The sequence below is a fragment of the Rhipicephalus microplus genome, chromosome 1 (assembly GCF_043290135.1).
Source record: "Rhipicephalus microplus isolate Deutch F79 chromosome 1, USDA_Rmic, whole genome shotgun sequence".
In the NCBI taxonomy this organism is placed as follows: Eukaryota; Metazoa; Arthropoda; class Arachnida; order Ixodida; family Ixodidae; genus Rhipicephalus; species Rhipicephalus microplus.
Genome location: NC_134700.1, coordinates 18,213,089 through 18,232,182, shown reverse-complemented (window position 1 = coordinate 18,232,182; position 19,094 = coordinate 18,213,089). Strand labels below are relative to the sequence as shown.

The 19,094-nt window shown below is 45.7% G+C and overlaps 1 protein-coding gene across 5 annotated transcripts in view; it reads left to right on the top strand.

The window, feature by feature from the left end:
• The window catches only part of LOC119178158 (dual oxidase maturation factor 2), an 832,350-nt gene that overhangs the window by 282,073 nt on the left and 531,183 nt on the right, over nt 1-19,094 (top strand). For all 5 annotated transcript variants that reach the window (XM_075888119.1, XM_075887924.1, XM_075887832.1 and 2 more), the window contains exon 2: nt 128-185. In XM_075888119.1, coding sequence (XP_075744234.1) covers nt 128-185 — 58 coding nt within the window. The remainder of the gene's footprint in view (nt 1-127; nt 186-19,094) is intronic.

The following is a 19,094-nucleotide window of genomic DNA, read 5'->3' as shown; positions in this document are numbered from 1 at the left end:
CAGATACTACATACGATTCTAAGTGAACGCGATTTCTGCGCTAAAAAGCTTACCATTTAACTATGACGAAACAATTTCTAGCCAATCATCTCACCAAACTCACATTGTTCCTTTCTTTTTTGCGCAGAAATTTTCAACATTCGTCAGCGTCACAATAAGCCTGCTGGTCGGGGCTGTCGTACTAAGTGAGTATCACCAGGCACTTCTGCCCTCATCCCTCAGTTAAGCACTCTGTTTGAATGCTTTAACTCGTAATAGCCCAATGATTAAGGGGACACAAGCAGCATTATCCATCAATAAAATAGGTGTCTACCTGCGAATAAAATATGTTTATATCAGCGCACGTAGTCACTCTCTCTCTCTCTTTCTCTCTCTCTCTCTCTCTCTCTCTCTCTATATATATATATATATATATATATATATATATATATATATATTTATATATATATATATATATGCCAAAAACAAAATTGATGCTGGGTCCGGGTAAGATTATCCGTAGGGAAGAAGACGCATGTATGAAGTGTTTTTATTGCCGTTTCGGCCGCGGGTCCGGCCTTCATCAGAAGGATGAAGGCCGGACCCACGGCCGAAACGTCAATAAAATCACTTCGTACGTGCGTCTTCTTCCCTACGGATATATATATATATATATATATATATATATATATATATATATATATTGGCTTGAGCGGACAAACATACAAAAACTTTTAATACTCCTACGTTTCGGTAGGGGTCCGGCCTTCGTCAGGGAATACATTGCAAACGTCAACGTGCTGCTTATATACATTGGGGGCCCCCAACACGTGTCTTTAATATCTAATGTCACATATATGACAGTGGCACACAAATTAACATGCGAAATAGCACGATGTGATAATGACAGGACTATATCACGAAACGATAATATACGGCGAAGTCTGCGCAGCAAAAAAGGGCGTTTTTCATAGTCACGAAAAAAATCAACATAATAACATCGGTGATTATGGACAGCTAATGCATTTAACAACATTGCGTTAAAACAACTCGATGAAATAACAAGAAACATAGGTAAACAGCCAGCAACAATGCACTTTAAAAACTAACAAAAACAGGTGGAAAGCAACGAGAACAGCAATATAAAATAACATAGGTGAATTATGTGGCAATGGTGATTTAAAAAAACATTTAGGCAAAAGTGAGATACATGGCGTTCATAAGAATGAAATATGACAGAATTGTAGGTAACAGGCTGAAAACTGATGAAAGCGGCAGACATGTGATATGGAATTTAGCTTTGTCCGTGACATAGTGATCCCGTTGCTGAACGTGCGCCCAGGAACGTGAGCTTTCCTGCGCTTTCGTTAATGCCGAATGACAGTGCTTTAAATTTGTAGATGAAAAATGATTCGCGTGCTTCCCGTTCGTGGCGGGATTTAAAACCAGATTCTAATATGGTTGCTGTAAGGTTATCGAGTGAATGTCCTGTCGCATTCAGGTGCTTAGATAGGGGTAGGTTAGGAAAAGTTGTGACATGCGCCTTGTAGTTATTAAACCGCAGTCTGAATGGTGTCGCTGTCTAACCTAAGTACTGAAGCTTACAGACTGAGCACTCAAGTAGGTACACACAGTTACTCGTATCGCAATCGTAATCACCTTTAATTTTCATTGTGAAATTTGACGCCGAACTCTGGGCCGAAATAGAGGTGGTGATGTGTACGCAAACTTTGCAACGTGGTTTGCCACAAGAGTGGCAACCTGAATAGGCAGGATGAGTTAGTACAGATGAAGTCAGCATATTGTGCAAGTTTCTCGACCGGCGATAGATTGCATGTGGCGATTCCGAAAATATGTTTTTGAGACGGTCGCTCTGCATAAGAATGTTGTGTGGCTTCGTAGGATGTGGCTAACGTTTGGTGCTGATGCGGAATGCGTTAATATGATGTTTGTAGATGGTCGCTGTTGAGTAGGCTTGTTGGAGTGGAGGAGCACGCTCCCCTACATTTCATTAGCACGTTTAGTGGCATCGTCAACTATCTGAGGTGGGTACTTTTGTCTTCTTAGCGTATCGCTGCGCTTGTCACAATTATCCCTGAAGTCAGATTGTGCGGAGCACAACCTTTAAACACGGAGCGCCTTGCTGTACGGTATGCTTGTCTTGTTGTGTCTAACGTGGCTACTTTCAAAATGAAGGTAGCGGGGTCTATCAGTCGACTTTCTGTAAAGCTTTATCGTTAGTTTATCACCTGATATGCATACCGTGACGTGCAGAAAGCTTATGCTTGATGCCGAGGAGACGAGCGAGAAGGAGATTGATGGATAAAAATTGTCAAAGCTTGCAAGAAAAGACAAAAGTTCAGTTTCCTTGTGATGCCATATCAAAAAGATGTCCTCAATAAAGCGCTTATAGTAAAACGGTTTTAGGGTGCACGTGGCAAGAAACCTGTCCTCCAATGTGCCCATGAATATATTGGCGTAATTCGGTCCTATCTTCATGCCCATCGAGGTGCCACTCGTCTGTACATAGTGGGTTTGATTAAATTCGAAGTTATTTAGTTGCAGAATTAGTTTTGAAAGGAAGGCTAGAGTTCAGCTGTCAATAGGTTTGTCTAGTGAAGATTCGTCATTTGCACGTATAACGGACTGAATGCCGTCGTCATGCGGGATATTCGTGTATAGAGAAGCTACGTCTAGAGTGACTGGTAGTGCTTTGTCGGGGACGTCAAGATCAGTAATGTCACTCAAGAATTGGTTAGTCTGTCGAAGATACCAGGGAAAGGAGGCGGGAATTTCTATGATAAGAGCGTCAATGTAGCCGGAAAGAGGTTCAGTAACCGTACCTATAGCCGAAAATATTGGACGACCAGGGCTATTTGGTTTGTGCACCTTCGGTAATAAATAAAACCTTCCTGCAACAAGACTAAGCGGTATTAGTGAATCCATCGTATTTTTAATGATGCACCCTTTTTGTAAATGTTCCCTTAGGGCCTCGGCAATAATGCCTTTAAAGTCCTCAGTTGGGTCGTGACCGAGCTGCCTATAATATGCAGTGTCGCCTAACTGTCTCAATGCTTCAGTGATATAATCAGAGGTATTTATTACCACTACTGCACCGCCTTTGTCAGCGGGCTTAATAACAATGAGTCCTAATGGCTTTTCTTACATTTGAGGTCAAGTTGTGTTTAAAAGAATTTTTCTGGTTGTATGGTTCAAGAATATCGTGTTGGACAGCTGAAATATACATATCAAGGCACTTGTCACGTTGTACCTGTGGTGTCGAATGTTTACTGGATGACACGCTGTTGGATGAGGATCGTTCATGAAAAAATTTGCGTAGTTTCATGTTCGGTGCGAAGTCGCCAAAGTCCTTTACGAGCTGAAATTCATTGTCCCTGCCAGTTGCCGGACAGATGTTGAGACCACAAGAAAAAAGAGAGATTTTAGGGTTTGTAAGTTTGATGTTCGAGATGTTGATAAGGTTAGTAAACTGGTTTTCATTATCAATAGCCTGAGTGGATATATTTGAAGCGCTGGTGGACGGGAGTGCTGGTAGCGGTGGAGATAGAACGTTATCGCGAACTATCTTTGCAGATTTCCTTGCTTGGATTTCTAATCGCTTGCTTTGTTCGTAATCTTGAAGAGAAATACGTTTGTCGGAACTATTTGAATGAGCGCTTCGTAGCTGTCGTTCTTTGCTGCTCAAGATCTTTGCCAATAAGCTGTAGTGTTTGATTACAACGCGGGTAAGGTCCAAAGACGATTTCCCCAGCGTGTCATTCCAATATACTAAAATATGGCTAGACATTTCCGATGTAGCTGGTTTGAAGGGAAGCTGAAGGTGTTTTGGTACTTTTTGTGAAGGTATGTATGACGCCAGTGTAAGCTCATGTATTTCACATCGCACACGTTTTTCAATAACTTTCCTAATCTTTAGGAAATCACTGGAGTGTACAGTTACACTGGTGGGGGTATTTGCGAGTCAATCACGTGAAGTAGTCACTGTTGTAGAGCAATTAGCACTTCTCAAAAAGTATGGATGGGAACATGAAAAATCAATTTATTTATACACTTCTTTCCCCTATTCATTAACGAGGGTCTCGTACTGGCAGACTTGGTGTCGTTAGGTGGTATACAACGGACTGTTGGTCAGCTGCCCGCTCGTAATAAGTTCACGTTCTATGTGGCGCCACACATGCGCATGAAAGGGTGTTCCACTCTCGCCGCTTGGCTTATAGATGGCGTGACCGACATCCCTACTTCTAAATTACACATATAAACCCAAAACAGTGGGTGGAGGGAATGCCACTGTGATAGCTCAGTGGTTAGAGCATCGAAATTCGAAGGTCGTAGGTTCGATATCTGCTCACGGCTGGTTATTTTTCACTCACTTTTCTTTCTTCTTCTTTACATTCCATTTGTTCTAATAACTTTTCCTATACATTTCTTGGCAATACTGTCTGTTATATCACAATATTATTGTGTCAAAACACAGATAAACGAGCCCTTAGGTATACACTTCTTTCCATTATTCATTAACGAGGGTCTCATACTGGCAGACTTGGATTCGTTAGGCTGTATACGAGAAACTATTGTTCAGCTGCCCGCTCGTAATAAGTTCACGTGCTACGTGACGCTACACATGCGCGTAAAAGGGTGTTCCACACTCGCCGCTTGGCTTATAGATGGCGCTGACCGACACTCATACTTCTGAAATTCACATATAAACCCCAAAAAGATGGTGGAGGGAAGGCCGCTGTGATAGCTCAGTGCTTAGAGCATCGAAATTTGAAGGTCGTAGGTTCAATTCCTGCTCACGGCTGGTCATTTTTCACCCATTTTTCTTTCTTCTTATTTACATTCCATTTGTTCTAATAACTTCCCTTATACATTCCTTGGCATTACTGTCTATTAGATCGCTTTATTATTGTGTCAAAACATAGAAAAACGAGCCCTTAGGTAAACACTTCTTTCCCTTATTCATTAACGAAGGTCTCGTACTGGCAGACTTGGTGTCGTTAGGTTGTATACGAGGGACTATTGGTCAGCTGCCCGCCGCTCGTAATAAGTTCACGTGCTACGTTACGCCACACATGTGCATAAAAGAGTGTTTCACACTCACCGCTTGACTCATAGATGGCGCTGACCGACACTTCTATTTCTAAAATTCACATATAAACCCGAAAAATTGGGTGGAGGAAAGGCCACTGTGATAGCTCAGTGGTTAGAGCATCGAACGCGTTATTCGAAGGTCGTAGGTTCGATACCTGCTCACGGCTGGTTATTTTTTCACCCACTTTTCTTTTTTCTCGTTTACATTCCATTGGTTCTAATAACTTCCCATGTACATTTCTTGGCATTACTGTCTGTTAGAACTCATTAATATTGTGTTAAAACACGGAAAACTGAGCCCTTAGGTATACACTTCTTTCCCTTATTTCATTGAACGAGGGTCTCGTACAGGCAGACTTGGTGTGTTTAGGTTGTATACAAGGGACTATTGATCAGCTGCCCGCTCGTAATAGGTTCACGTGCTACGTGACGCCAAACATGCGCATAAAAGAGTGTTTCACACTTGTCACTTGGCTTTTAGACGGCGCTGACTGACACTCCTACTTCTAAAATCACATATAAAGCCAAAAATGTGGATGGAGGGAAGGCCGCTGTGATAGCTCAGTGGTTAGAGCATCGAACGCGTTATTCGAAGGTCGTATGTTCTATTCCTGCTCACGGCTGGTTATTTTTTCACCCACTTTTCTTTCTTCTTATTTACATTCCATTGGTTCTAATAACTTCCCCTATACATTCCTTGGCAATACTGTCTGTTATATTTCATATATATAAACGCGCGTGTGACTAAGAAAAGACACATTTCGCAAAACAAAGTGTTCTTTTGCCGTTCCGGCCGGCAACAGACCACGTTTCGAACCGCGGCTAAAACATGAGAAAAACATTGTTTTTTTTTTCAAGTCTGTCTTCTTAAATTGAAATTGTCTGCTTGCGTATCGTGCAAGTCCAGTAGCAAGTAGATCCTCCGTGAGTGGTCACAACGTGGTTTATTTCGACGTTTCGGCCTAGAGTCCGGCCTTCATCAGGATTAAGGGTTCAGTTTGTTGGTGCTCAGCTTCATAAAATCTTGAATCAGAGGGGAAGAGAGAAAAAAGAAATAAAAACAAAAGAAAAAAGAAGAAATAAGAAGAGAAAACAAACAAAAGAAAAATAGGAGAATATAAGGTGGACTCCCCCAGGCACCCCCTTTCACTTTCCTTCCCCTTCCCCCCCCCCCGTCTCTCTTCCTCGTGGCAACGCGACTCCCTGCACAGAGTCGCGTTGCCACGCCGATTCTGTGCAGTTGCTTCGTAGACGGTATGTCGATTCTGTCGTTGACGTCCTCCCTAAGTTTCAACAGTCGTGGACCGATAACGCCGAACGAGCCGCTTGACATCAATGCCGCTTTCCCGGTCTTTCGGCTCAGTTAGGCAAAACCAAACTCGTCAATGGTGTCTTGACTGTGGTGCAGACCACATTCGTTCTGGCACTAAGTGGAAGAGCTGTAGGCTCGCCAGGAGCTGCAGTGAATGGATGCGGTATGTCCGGACAGCCTCACTCAAGTCTTCCGAGATCGACAGCCACTCCCTGAGCCTCTTCGACGACAGTCTTCGGAACCGGAGTGCTCTGCTGCTTCTTTTACTGTAGCGACGCTGACCTTGCTGACCTTTGCAGTTTGAAACCGCAACGCACAGTGCCAGCTGGTGCTCCGTGATTTTCCATCTTGACGCGGGTCACGTGCGCCGAACCTTTATTCGGCCAATCCCACACGCAAACGTGCCGTGTATGCGCACCATGGGTGTCCTCTGCACCATGACCGCATTCCAGCGCCCGGCAGGTGCCTCGCAATCTTTTACTCGTTACATTAGCTTCCCATTTGAAGAATTTTTTTTTATAATAATTGTGCTTGTCATCCTCATGAATGCAGTCTTCTGATCTCTTGCTGTGCACATGATTTGTTATTACTCATGCACAAGCAGGCCTATCACCTTCCATCGCGGCACGCTGTTACTTGTCACACCACCACAGATTCACACAATTCACTAATTCATTGCACAAGCACTTCACCAATACACTTTCACTGTTCCTATAGTTCACAGTCAAGTACACACGAGTTCATCATCTCTACACTATTCCGAAACGTTATGAGGACAATTCACTGGACACCTTCGCACATCATTTCACAAGCTGGTTGATCTTCCTGTGAATTCCCAGCCAAAACATATCTATAGTAACTTCTCTGCTTAGGCTACTGCTGTTCGCATAGTGGTGTTTTAAAATTATCTGCCTGAAGCATGCTGGCACCACAAGTTGACTGACTAATGTTCCGTTTACCCTAAATATCCGGAATAACACATGATTGTTCAGTTCATGTGATGCTCCATGCTTAACACATGTCTAACACATGTAAAAGACCTCGTATTAGGTATTTTCTCAGATTTCACAAAGGTATTTGATAGCCTTAGCCATCACATTTTTGTGCAGAGGCTTCATCAGTATGATGTCGGGGGTAATGCCTACTCCTTACTATTATTGCACCCACAACACCGCTCACAATATGGGAAAATAATGAACACGCATCTTTTTCAAGGAAAGTCAATTTAGGTGTACCTCAACGAAGCATGCTGGCCCCGTTTTTATTTCTTTTGTACATGAATGACATTGTCAGCATTGATTAGATAGTAAAGCATGTCATGTACGTTGGTGGTACGAACATTTTTTCCGCTTGTGGCTCTGCTCATGAGTTAGCGGATCATTCCGACGCCACTCTTGAGTTGATTCAGCAATGGTCCCTAGATAATCACTTGGGTATGAATGTTGCAAAAACGAAAGCCTTGATTTTTAACCCTCGTCATAAAGATTGTCCTACGTATCCGCTGTTCTTTACAGGTGCATTGGTTGAGTACGTCCACTCTTTTTAGGCATATAATTTTCCACAACAATGCCATGGGATGCACAGGTTAAGTTTCTCGTTGAAAATTTTTTTCGTTGTATAGGACTTTTGCTGCGAAGCAGTGCAATGTTAGCGGTTACAGTAAATCTAGGATGACAGCCAGTTGGGCGTGTTGGTAAAAGTTTATGATGAAACACGCGCTGTTTTATTTTTTTATTTTCTTTGTTATTGACACGTGTTTGTTTCCGGTTGTGTGCCATCAATTATGGGAGTTTTATTTCGGTAGATTATTTTGGTAGATTACTTTGTTATATCACGTTGTTGATGATGACAGGAGGAAGTTGGGAATGACGTGCATGCGTGTGAGGTATTGTATTAGTGTTCACTTCGAAATAAAATTTTCAGTTGCTAGTAAGCGCTCGTCTGTGTCCTCTCTGAGTGAGTGTAATTAGTAGTGCTTGTTTCATCATGAACAGTAAATCTACTTATCTACAACTCACTTCTCTCTTCTACTCTCAACTATGGTGCTCTTGTGTGCGGCACAAGCACTAATGAAAATAGCAAAAAAATTCTGCTTTGCCAAAACAAATATTAGATTAACTTAAAAGGGGCCCATTTGTCACATACAGCTTAACTGTCTGGCCAATTGCGTATTGTTCGAGTTCCATCTCTATATGAATGTAAAGTTTATCATTATTATAAGCAATGTACAAAAACCTGCCTTCACAAAACGTAGGCAACCTTAAAAAAAATAGCATACAGCACCCGAAACCCAGAGAAACGGCAAGTGGCATGATGTCACAGGAACTATGGGAAGAAAATGGTCCGTTACCAGCTACTATTACTGTTAAACGAGTTGCAGAGAACAAATGGCGTCGATAATGAGAAGTTTTCAATAAAAGAGCTCAGAGATATATGCATGTTAATAAGTCACAATGTTTTTCATAATATTATTGCCCCTGTGTGTACCCCTAGCCGAAACCATTTCACGCTTAGGTTTTTTTTTCCTGTTATACAAGTGCTCTAGTTTCCGCTAATATATGTCAAAACTTCTCGTGCGCCTTGCAATCAGTTCAATGTTATTATTATTTATCCTACTCACTGCCTGCTGCTGTTATGCCCAGGAGGGGCTGGCGCATTGTCAAGCTACTCATTGCAGTAGCTTTTTGTGTCAGTTCCTATTACTCCTCTCCTTAAAAGATTAATCCTTCTCCATGGCCTGCCCCCAGTCCTGTTCATTGTGCACCTCCGGGTTTCATTTTTTCTCTGCTCTTTTGCGAGCTCCTCTGAGGGTAAAACTAAACACTTAAAAAGTGGCACCTTACCTTCTGTCTGCCTTTCACACCTTTCACTAATCTCTCGATCCTACAAGTTACCTGGGCTCCTCTTCGCTTCTCATCTCTCGTGCCCTGTTCTGCTTGTTTGACATCAAAATTCTTCCACACTGGGTCGTCGAGTCTTCTCACTCCTGGCCTATTTCCTAGAATGACGTCGTACAGTGGATATTTCATACATTTTACCCTAATTTTGCCTACAAAATCCCGAGTATCTTGCTTTATCCTTGCCTCTGGCTACCACCTCTTGAGTCCGTCTACAAAGATCACAGTTCGCAGTTTTGCTGTAAAATCTTTCTTGTTAACGGGGCTTTTCTTACTCTTACAGTATCAGCCCTGGCATCTCTCAGCACCGCTGTTTTGCCGTTTACCTTTACTTTCACCACTGGCATATGACAGCCTCTCCCTGTCACCGTAATCAACACTACGCTCATACTTTCCGGCTGTTCTTCTGAACTCAGTGGACATGCATTCCTTTCCCCTGAGCGAGACCTGCATTGATTGCCCTAGTGTCTCCTATTTTCGCACAGCTGGCAAATTACAACTGTTTCTGTCGACTGCCCCTAGCCCGGCGATTCATGGATCTGTGGCTTAATCGATTGCCCAGGAAACATCCCTGCTGCCTTATTCCTGGCAGCCTCAGTTATGCGTTCGCCTTCCTGAAGAATCTCGCTCGTCGTTTTTCAAGATTTCTCACTGCCTGATCCTCCAAAAACTGATCTGCCTGCTTGGCCATGTTCTCTAGCGAATGCAGCTTTTTCCCCTTCAGAAATGCATCTAGCTTGCAGGCACACCAGTTCATAACTGCTAAGCTACCATTTTATCCCAGACTCCTTCATAAGATTCCCGTGTATTTGACAGTTCATTCCAGCGATCACAATGGTTAGCCAACTTGCACACAAACTCCTTTTCAGTTTAGAAATCTCCACGCTTCAACGTCCGTAAACTTTCGCGAACACCCTCGGCTGTCAGTCTAAACCTCGGTAATAAAGTTTTCTTTACGAAATTGTAATCAAGCGACTCTTCCGTTTGCGCGCGGCTGAACGCGCCCAATGCCTCTCCAACGAGACACGGACTCAAAGCATTGGCTAACTCCCTTCTCACCCTGCCTTGCCTGATCGCGATTCCCTCGAAACCATGCAGGGAAGCATTGAGGTCATCCCTTCGCTCATTAAATGGTGTCATCAGTTTAGAGGGGCAAATCTGTTTATGTCTGGGAGTATGCGAGTTCGCTGACAATTACAGCGGGGTACTCGCACAACTGGCGTCGTAGCGTGGAACTGCATTTATTTCTGCCAATCTCAACTTAAGCTGCAGGATCTCTTTTTCATGCTCGTGCTGTACGAGCAACCATACATGCTCATCACGCACTCTCTCTTGTTCTCTCTGGTACGCGGTCTCGCTATCTTTTTCTTCAATCGCTAGCTGCTGTTCGTGCTCTTTCTGAGCGTTCTCAAAAAATTTAGGCGTCTCTTCCGTGTTCATCTCCAAGCCTTTGGCTATGCCACCAGCTTCTCTTAATTCATTCCTGCAAACCCAGCGACAACGTGATGGAGCCGAAAAGATTGAAAAAAAAAAAACCGGGCACAGCTTCGATAATTAAAGTCACGATTATGCCTAGAGCGCTTGCAATGACCTGAAATGACAGAGAAGAGAGTCGCAAGAAAAACACACTTTATACACGCCACGGACAAAAGAAACACCCCAAATTTGCGTTAAAGAACTGTAAATTAAATCAATAGCAATATATATGCACACCAGTTTGCTACGGAGTGAAAAAAAAAGTACTTCAATAAACAATGAAGACAACTCTAACCCCAGCCAACATATATACAAGATGACGTTTTAGTACCGAAACGCTCTTACAGTTCACTGCTTTGCTACAACGACTTTGTGTCCTTGCTGCATCGACGGTCATTGGTTCTGTCGTTGACGTCCTCTCCAAGTTCCTAGAGTCATGAACCGTTTCCTCCAAATGAGCCGCTTGACATTTTTACCGGTATTTCAGTCTTCTCTCTCAACTTCCACTCAATCAGTTACAACTAACTCGTTCATGGCGTCTTGACTGTGGTGCGCACCACATCCATTCTGGCATGAAGTGGAAGTGCTGTAGGCCCCCCAGGCACTGCGGTGAAAAGATGCGACACGTCCGGACAGCCTTACGCGAGTCTTTCGGTATGGATGGCCACACACCGAGCCTCTCCGCCGACAGCTTTCAGGACCGATGAGCTCTTCTGTTTCCGTTATTGCAGCGACGCGAACCTCCCTGACCTTCGCCGTTCGAAGCACCAACGGACAGTTGCAGCGAATCCTCCGTGATTTTTCATCATGGCTTGACCCGCGTGCCATGAGCCTTTCTCCGACTGATCCCACACGTGAACGTGGCACCTATGCGGAACATCGTAATCTCATGGAACACCGCCGCATTTCAGCGCCCGGCACGTGGCTCGCGCTTATTTGCTCATGATAGAAAGCCTTCGCATAACACGCACTCTGTTCAGCGCTCTATTCTCGTCTTTTCTATCCCCTCCTGTCGTTTGCTGTGTTAAGCTCTCTCTTCGTCTAACACACACACACACACACACACACACACACACACATACATATATATATATATATATATATATATATATATATATATATATATATATATATATATATATATATATATATATATATATATATATATAGGTATATATTATGGGAAAGAAGGGTATACTTAAGAGCTCGTTTTTCCGTGTCTTGACACAACATTAATCAGATCTAACAGACAATAATGCCAAGGAAAGTATAAGGGAAGTTCATAGACTGAATTGTAATGTAAATGTGGAGAAAGAAATGTGAGTGAGAATATCGAACCTGCGACCTTCGAATAATGCTTTCGATGCTTTGCCAATGAGCTACATCAGCTATCCCCCCAGCCACTTTATTGGGTATATATGTGAAATTAAACGTGGTATTGTCAGTCAGCGCAACCAGCAGCCATGCGAACTAGTGTGGTACACCCTATATGAACCTGTTTGGCCTCACGTAGTACGTGAACATATTACGAGCTGGCATCTGACCAATAGTCCCTCGTATACAAACTAAAGGCACTAAGTATGCCAGTACGAGACCGTCGTTAATGAGTAAGGAAAATAATTGTATACCTAAGGGCTCGTGTGTCCGTGTTTTGACACAATAATAATGATATCTAACTGAGAATAATGCTTAGGAAAGTATACGGGAAGTTATTAGACCGAATTCTAATGTAAATGTGAAGAAAGAAAAGTGTGTGAAAAGATAACTTGCTATGGGCAGGAACTGAACTGCAACCTTCGAATAACGCGTTTGATGCTCTACCACTAAGCTATCATGGCGGATATATATATATATATATATATATATATATATATATATATATATATATATATATATATATATATATATATACATATATATATATATATATATATATATATTGCTCCACGCTGTGTTGGTGGCAGAAGACGAGAGCGAAGTGAATGGCAGCTGTGGCTGAGTAAACAGTCCTTCACTTCGAGTTCCTGCGACCGACTGGTGGACGTGCTGGGTACTGTACTGCAACGTCTTATGCCTGCTGGTCCTGAACCAGAAGCAACCACAGCCAGTGCACCGGGGCCTGCTGATATCTATCGAAGCAGCCGCCGCCTTCAAGGACTACCACCACAGTACGGCCTCTTGGCAAGTTCCGTGAGGACAATGTTTGCCACATCCGCAACCCAAACCGAGCATGACCCACTCGCTAGCGTAGCCTGTGTCATCAACACGCCTCGCACACCCAACCCATTCCATGATGATGCCGGTGAGGATGTCGAAGGCTGGCTTGACCATTTCGACCGGGTCACTGCCATCAACGACAGGGACAATCAGCGTAAGTTGAAGAACGTGTATATCTCCCTCTTAGACGCGGCAAGAGTGTGGTATGAGAACCACGATACTTCATTCACAAGTTGGTAGGAATTTCATCGGCAGCTTCACGAGGCGTTCAGTAACCCCGAACGGAAAGAGAGAGCGGAGCAGGCACTTTTTTCGCGATTTCAAATGCTGAACGAGAGCGTCGCCATGTTTGTCGAAGAAATGTCGCGATTGTTTTGACGGGCTGACCCCCACATGCCAGAAGACAAGAAAGTGCACCTGCTAATGCGAGGCGTAAAAGAGCAACGTTTCGCGGGCCTTGTGCGCAACCCTCCTACGACTGCGTCCGAGTTCATACGTGAGGCCACAATTATGGAGCTCATGCTTCGGCAGCCGGAGTCGCAGTATGAGCGTCAGACGGACATGTCCGCTGCGTGCTCACTTGTACCAGGAAGTGATAACAGGGAGGTTCTCACAGAACTCATACGGCAAATTGTACGCGAAGAAATTCGGAAATTTCATGTAGCGTCCCCTCCCAGTAGCGCTGCTCCTACGGACGTCATTCGTAACTAAATCAGGCAGTTCGTTCACTCCTCACCACCATCGCAAGTCGAACCTCCCACGTTTTCCTACGCGGATGCCCTATGCGCCTCTACGCCGTCGACGGCACATTTTGCTCATCAACCTACTGGGACCCCCAGACGATTTCCAAGTCCAGCCCATCGCCTGCTTTCTCAGGCCTATTTTCGTCCTGGCCCGCAAAAGTCCACCATCTGGCGTGCACCCGACAATCGTCCTTGGTGCTACCATTGTGGTGAAGTTGGACACATGTACCGCGACTGTTACTACCGATGAATAGGCCTACGCGGATTCCACCCAGATGCACGTTGTCCACGCTATGGTGAGCGGCCACAAGAAATTGCGGATTACTTGGAAGGTAGTCATCACGCTCCTGTCCCGCCGCGACGACAGTCATGGTCACCATAACCCCGTCCGTCCACATCAACGCACCGCGCCCGACCTGCCTTTGGGTTCCCTGGTATCAGTGGCGCAAGCCCACGCCGGGGAAACTGAAAACGGCGACCGCCGGAGGTGAGACCGCTGTCACGCGAACTGACAAATACCCTCCGCCGCTGCCTTACGACGTGCCGTTTAAGCCTGTTTGTGAAACCGCCAACAGAACGTCCGCTGCCTTTACTGTTTCCGTCGACTGTTATCCGGTGACTGCGCTTGGCGACATGGGAGCTGATTACTCGGTGATGAGTGCTTCGTTGGCCACCCGTTTACACAAGGTGCTGACAACGTGGGACGGCCCTCAACTAATCACCACTGCAGGACACCTCGTATCCCCTATAGGAAGGTGCACCGCCAGGCTTGAGATTTGTGCGTCGGCTTTTGCAGCATCATTCCTTGTACTGCCCAATTGTTCTCGGCCGGTCATTTTGGGCATGGAATTTCTGCAACAGTATGGAGCGATAATTAATCTGCGTGATTTGTTCGTCAGTTTTGTTAACTGTGTTTTTCCATATTCCGACATTGAGGACGAACATCGTGGCGTGGCCTTACGCGTAGTCGATGATTGCGTCACGTTGCCACCTCACAGTAGTATCTTCGTGCTTGTTGAGTGTCCACGAGAGCAGTCGATTACGGGCGTCGCCAAAAGTAACCTGACGTTATTGCTTGATTGAGAAGTGGCCATGTAGGCTGTCAAGGGCGTCGTCTATGCGCGGTAATGGATAGAAGTCTTTCCGCGTCACCTTGTTTAATCGCCGGTAGTCGACGCAAAATCGAATCGATCCATCTTTTTTTCGAACTAGAACGACAGGAGATGCCCAAGGACTGTGCGATGGTCGGATAACGCGACGGCGTAGCATCTCTTCGACCTGGTCGTTGATGACGTGACATTCTGCAGCAGAGACACGGTACGGTCTTTGACGCAATGGCTGGTGCGAACCGGTGTCAATGTAGTGGTGCACTGCGGAATTCCGACCCAATTGCAGCTGAGAAACGTCGAATGAATTCGCGAAGTGCTGGAGGAGATTAAGAAGCTCGGCGCGTTCATGGGCACTTAAGGTGTCGGCGATGGAACTCGAGAAGGTGTCACTCGATGATCACTCCAGTGGGGAAAGGGCATGAAGTTCGGTCGAGGCGCTACTGTACGATTCGTCTGGCATGTTAAGGAATAAAGAGGAATCGAGGTACTCCACTCGACCGAGACATTCGCCGGCAAGTAGCGTAAGCGGTGCAGAAAGGGGGTTGTGGACGAAAATATTGCTTCGGCCCGCAGTGACGTCGAGTGTAGCGAAAGGCAAGGAAACGGCTCTGCGGCTCATGAAAATGTCGGAAGGTGTAAACATTACTGTAGCATCGTTATAGTCATCGCAGCAAACCGGGACAACGGCAAGAGAGGCTGGCGGAATTTCAGTGTCCTCACGCACGACAAGTTTTGGCGACCGCTCAAGGGTTTCGTGCAAAGGTTCGTCACACAGGTGCGAAAATTGAACTTCAGCGCGTGCGCAGTCGATGATGGCATGATGATTTGACAGAAAGTCCCACCTGAGGATAACGTCATGCGAGCACACCGAAAGGACGATGAACTCGACAACGTACATAGAGCCGTGGATGAATATGCGGGCCGTACAGGTGCCAAGAGGTCGAATTGTTGTGCGCTAGCTGTACGAAGCGATAGTCCAGAGAGCGGCGTGGTCACTTTGCGTAGGGAACGGCAGAGCTGGGCGGCTATAACAGAAACGGCAGCACCTGTGTCGACGAGGGCAAAGGTAGAAACACCATCGACAGATCTAGCGACGACGTTAGCTGGTGAAGTGCGAGGACTTGAGCATTTCGACGACGGCGCAGTTCTTGCCTCTGGAACTGCGGCGTTCAGTTTTCCCGGTTGGAGGAAGCGGGTCTAGGACGCATTGGGGACAGTGATCGCCTGCGAGGAGATGGGGAGCGGGGAGAGTGAGTTTGAGGCTGGTGTGACCGAGACTCAGGAAAGTTAGTGCATCCATACTGCGGTGAGGGATAGGGAGCAGGTATGTGCATGGGCTGTGGGTCATACGGTAACGGCCGAGTAGCGTCGTGGAGTGGTTGGAAGCGACGGCGACAATATCGTGCCACGTGTCCTGGAGTACCGCAGGCGTAGCAGATCGGTCGATTGTCAGGAGTGCGCCAGGAATTGCTGACTCGTGGTGCGGCCCAAGGTGTCGAAAATGGGGTGGAGTGGGGAGCGACTGAAGACATGGGTGGCAAATGCTGCTGGCGGGGTCTGCTACGTACCACCTGGGCATACGTAAGAGGCGTGGCCACGGGCTGCATAGCCAGCGCATGGGCAACAGGCATGGCCACAGGCTGCTGGTGGGCAGCGATGGGAACAGCCTGAGCTACCTCTTCGGCAATAACGTCGCGGAGTGGTGAGGGCAGACGAGAGGACGGCGGCTGCTGCGTGAAGGGAATCAACGACAGTTGCCGAGCTACTTCTTCACGCACAAAGTCTTTAATCTCTTGCAGGGTTGGTGAGTGGTCGGGAACAGAAGTGAGACTGAAGAGCGAGTCGGCATGTGAGGGAAATGGCCGAGTCAGGGCGCGCTGCTTGCTCAACTCGTCGAAACTTTGACACAAAGTGACAAGTTCCGCAACGGTGGCAGGATTACGGGCCAGGAGCAGCTGATATGCACCGTCATTTATGCCTTTGAGGATGCGTTGAATCTTCTCCGACTCGGGCATGGTGGTGTTCACACGGTTGCAAAGACCAATAATGTCTTCCATGTAGCTGGTGAAAGATTTCGTTGGCTTTTGTGCGCGAGTCCGCAAGCGTTGTTCGGCTCTGAACTTGCGGACTGCGGGTCGGCCAAAAACGTCAGCAAACAAGGTTTTAAAGATGGACCACGTCGTGTTGTCGTTTTTGTGGTTGTTATACCACATTTCGGCCACGTCAGTGAGGTAAAAGATGACGTAAGTCAATTAGTCCGCGTCATCCCACTTGTTGTTTGCGCTCACCAGTTGATAGTTAGCGAACCAGTCTTCCACGTCGGTCTCATCAGCTCCGCTAAAGACCTTGGGCTCTCGCAAACGAAGAACGCCGGGGTTGCTGGGGGATGGAATGGAAGAGCCAGGTTGCGCGTTGTTGGTAGCCATGATGGGAGGTAGCGTTCGGTTGCGCAGCTCCAGGTTCAGGCGACGGCGAATGGCAGCACCCAGGTTCAGGCGACGGGGAATGTCAGCACCTCCACCATTTGAAAAAGGGTTTATTGACGACTGTTGCGACGGTGGTCCTACGAAGAAACACGATCGTGCAAGAGCAACGGTCAAGCAGATGCCGGCGATGATCAGCACGAGCCGAGCGAGCGAAGCCCAGCACCCAGTACCCAAGCGGTGGCGATGTTGCTTGCCAACGACGCTCTTTCTTCTTCACAATATATATATATATATATATAAGAAGAAAGAAGGGTGGATGAAAAAATAACCAGTCGTGAGCAGGAATCGAACCTACGACCTTCGAATAACGCGTTCGATGCTTCGAACGCGTTATATGAAGGTCACAGGTTCGAAGGTTGCTGCGACAATATATATATATATATATGTATGGGATATGGCACAACGGGAGCGTTGTCAACAAGGATAAATATATTTATTTCCCAACAGTTTCGGGAGAGGTCCTCCTTTCATCAGGGGACAAGTTGTACTGACATGAACTTCCAAACTTCGTTGCTGCCGCGTCCCTCTCGCCTTGAAAGATGTTTGCGAGAATGAGAGGGAAATAAAAAAGGAAAGGAAAAGAAAAAAAAAGAAAAAAAGGGGCAGAAAAAGACGAAAAGAAAAAAAGAAAAAAAGAAAAAGAAAGAGAAAAAACAAAGTAAAAAAGAGGAAGAACCACTGTCAACACTGAGAACGAAACCAACTGTCCGTGTACGTCCCAATCCGGTTTTTATCACGTGCTGTTCAGTTCTCGACTTGTGTCGGGCCACCCAAGATTGTCGCCGCGGTGGCGGGAGGGGTCCGTGACGGCGTGCGTAAAGAAAGGGTTTCCCCTTAATGGGTCAGACGGCCATTTACCTTTAATCTTCGTCCGTATCCCTTCAATGGTCATCAAGTGGTAGGCGAACATAAACACTTTGTATGTGCATGTGAAAAAAAAGAAAAAAAGCAAAAAAAAAGAAAAACAAAAAAGAAAGGACAGTGTACACGTACGAGTCAGTCAGAAAAAATAAGCATGGTCTCCAGCTATCAATCTTTGTCACCCATTTCTTCCTGGCTTACTTCTCGGAGGCAGGAGAGTTTTCCGGGGTCCTCATTGATGCCGGCTACTAATGTTCGAAATTTGAAAATAAATTATGCCTCACGCTGTTTGCGCTCGCGCCTGTTTGAGAAACCGGACTGCAAAAGAGTTACGCTGATATTTTCAAAACCGTGGTTTGGTAGGGGCAGATGTCTAGATAAAGGTAGCTTCGGCAGTGAAGTGGCGTGGTGCCGGTGATTATTGAACCGAAGCCGAAATGGCGTGTCTGTTTGGCCGATATATTCTTGTCCTCAGATATTGCAATGTAGCATGTATATTACGTTACTGGAGTCACAATTAAGGCTTTCAGCTATGCAGAATTTGAAATCCGAGAAGTTCGCTTTGGATTCACGTGTTGTTACCATCTGTGGGCATACCTTGCATCGAGCTTTTCCGCAGAGATGACACCCTGATTGAATTTTGGGGGTGTTTGTTTTTGCTCTGACGAGAATGTCCTTCAGATTTTTATCTCTGCGGTACACCACGTGAGGTGGCTTCGCGAAAATAGAAGTTAGTCGTTTGCTTTCCCTGATTATGTTGAAATGGCGGGAAATTATGTTGTTGATTCGTGGCGCTGATGAGGAGTAAGTTAGTACAAGGTTCGTTTGGGAAGTCGTTTTAGATACTCTGTTTCGTCCATTAATTATATCATTCCTATTTATGTTGCGAGACGTGAATATAT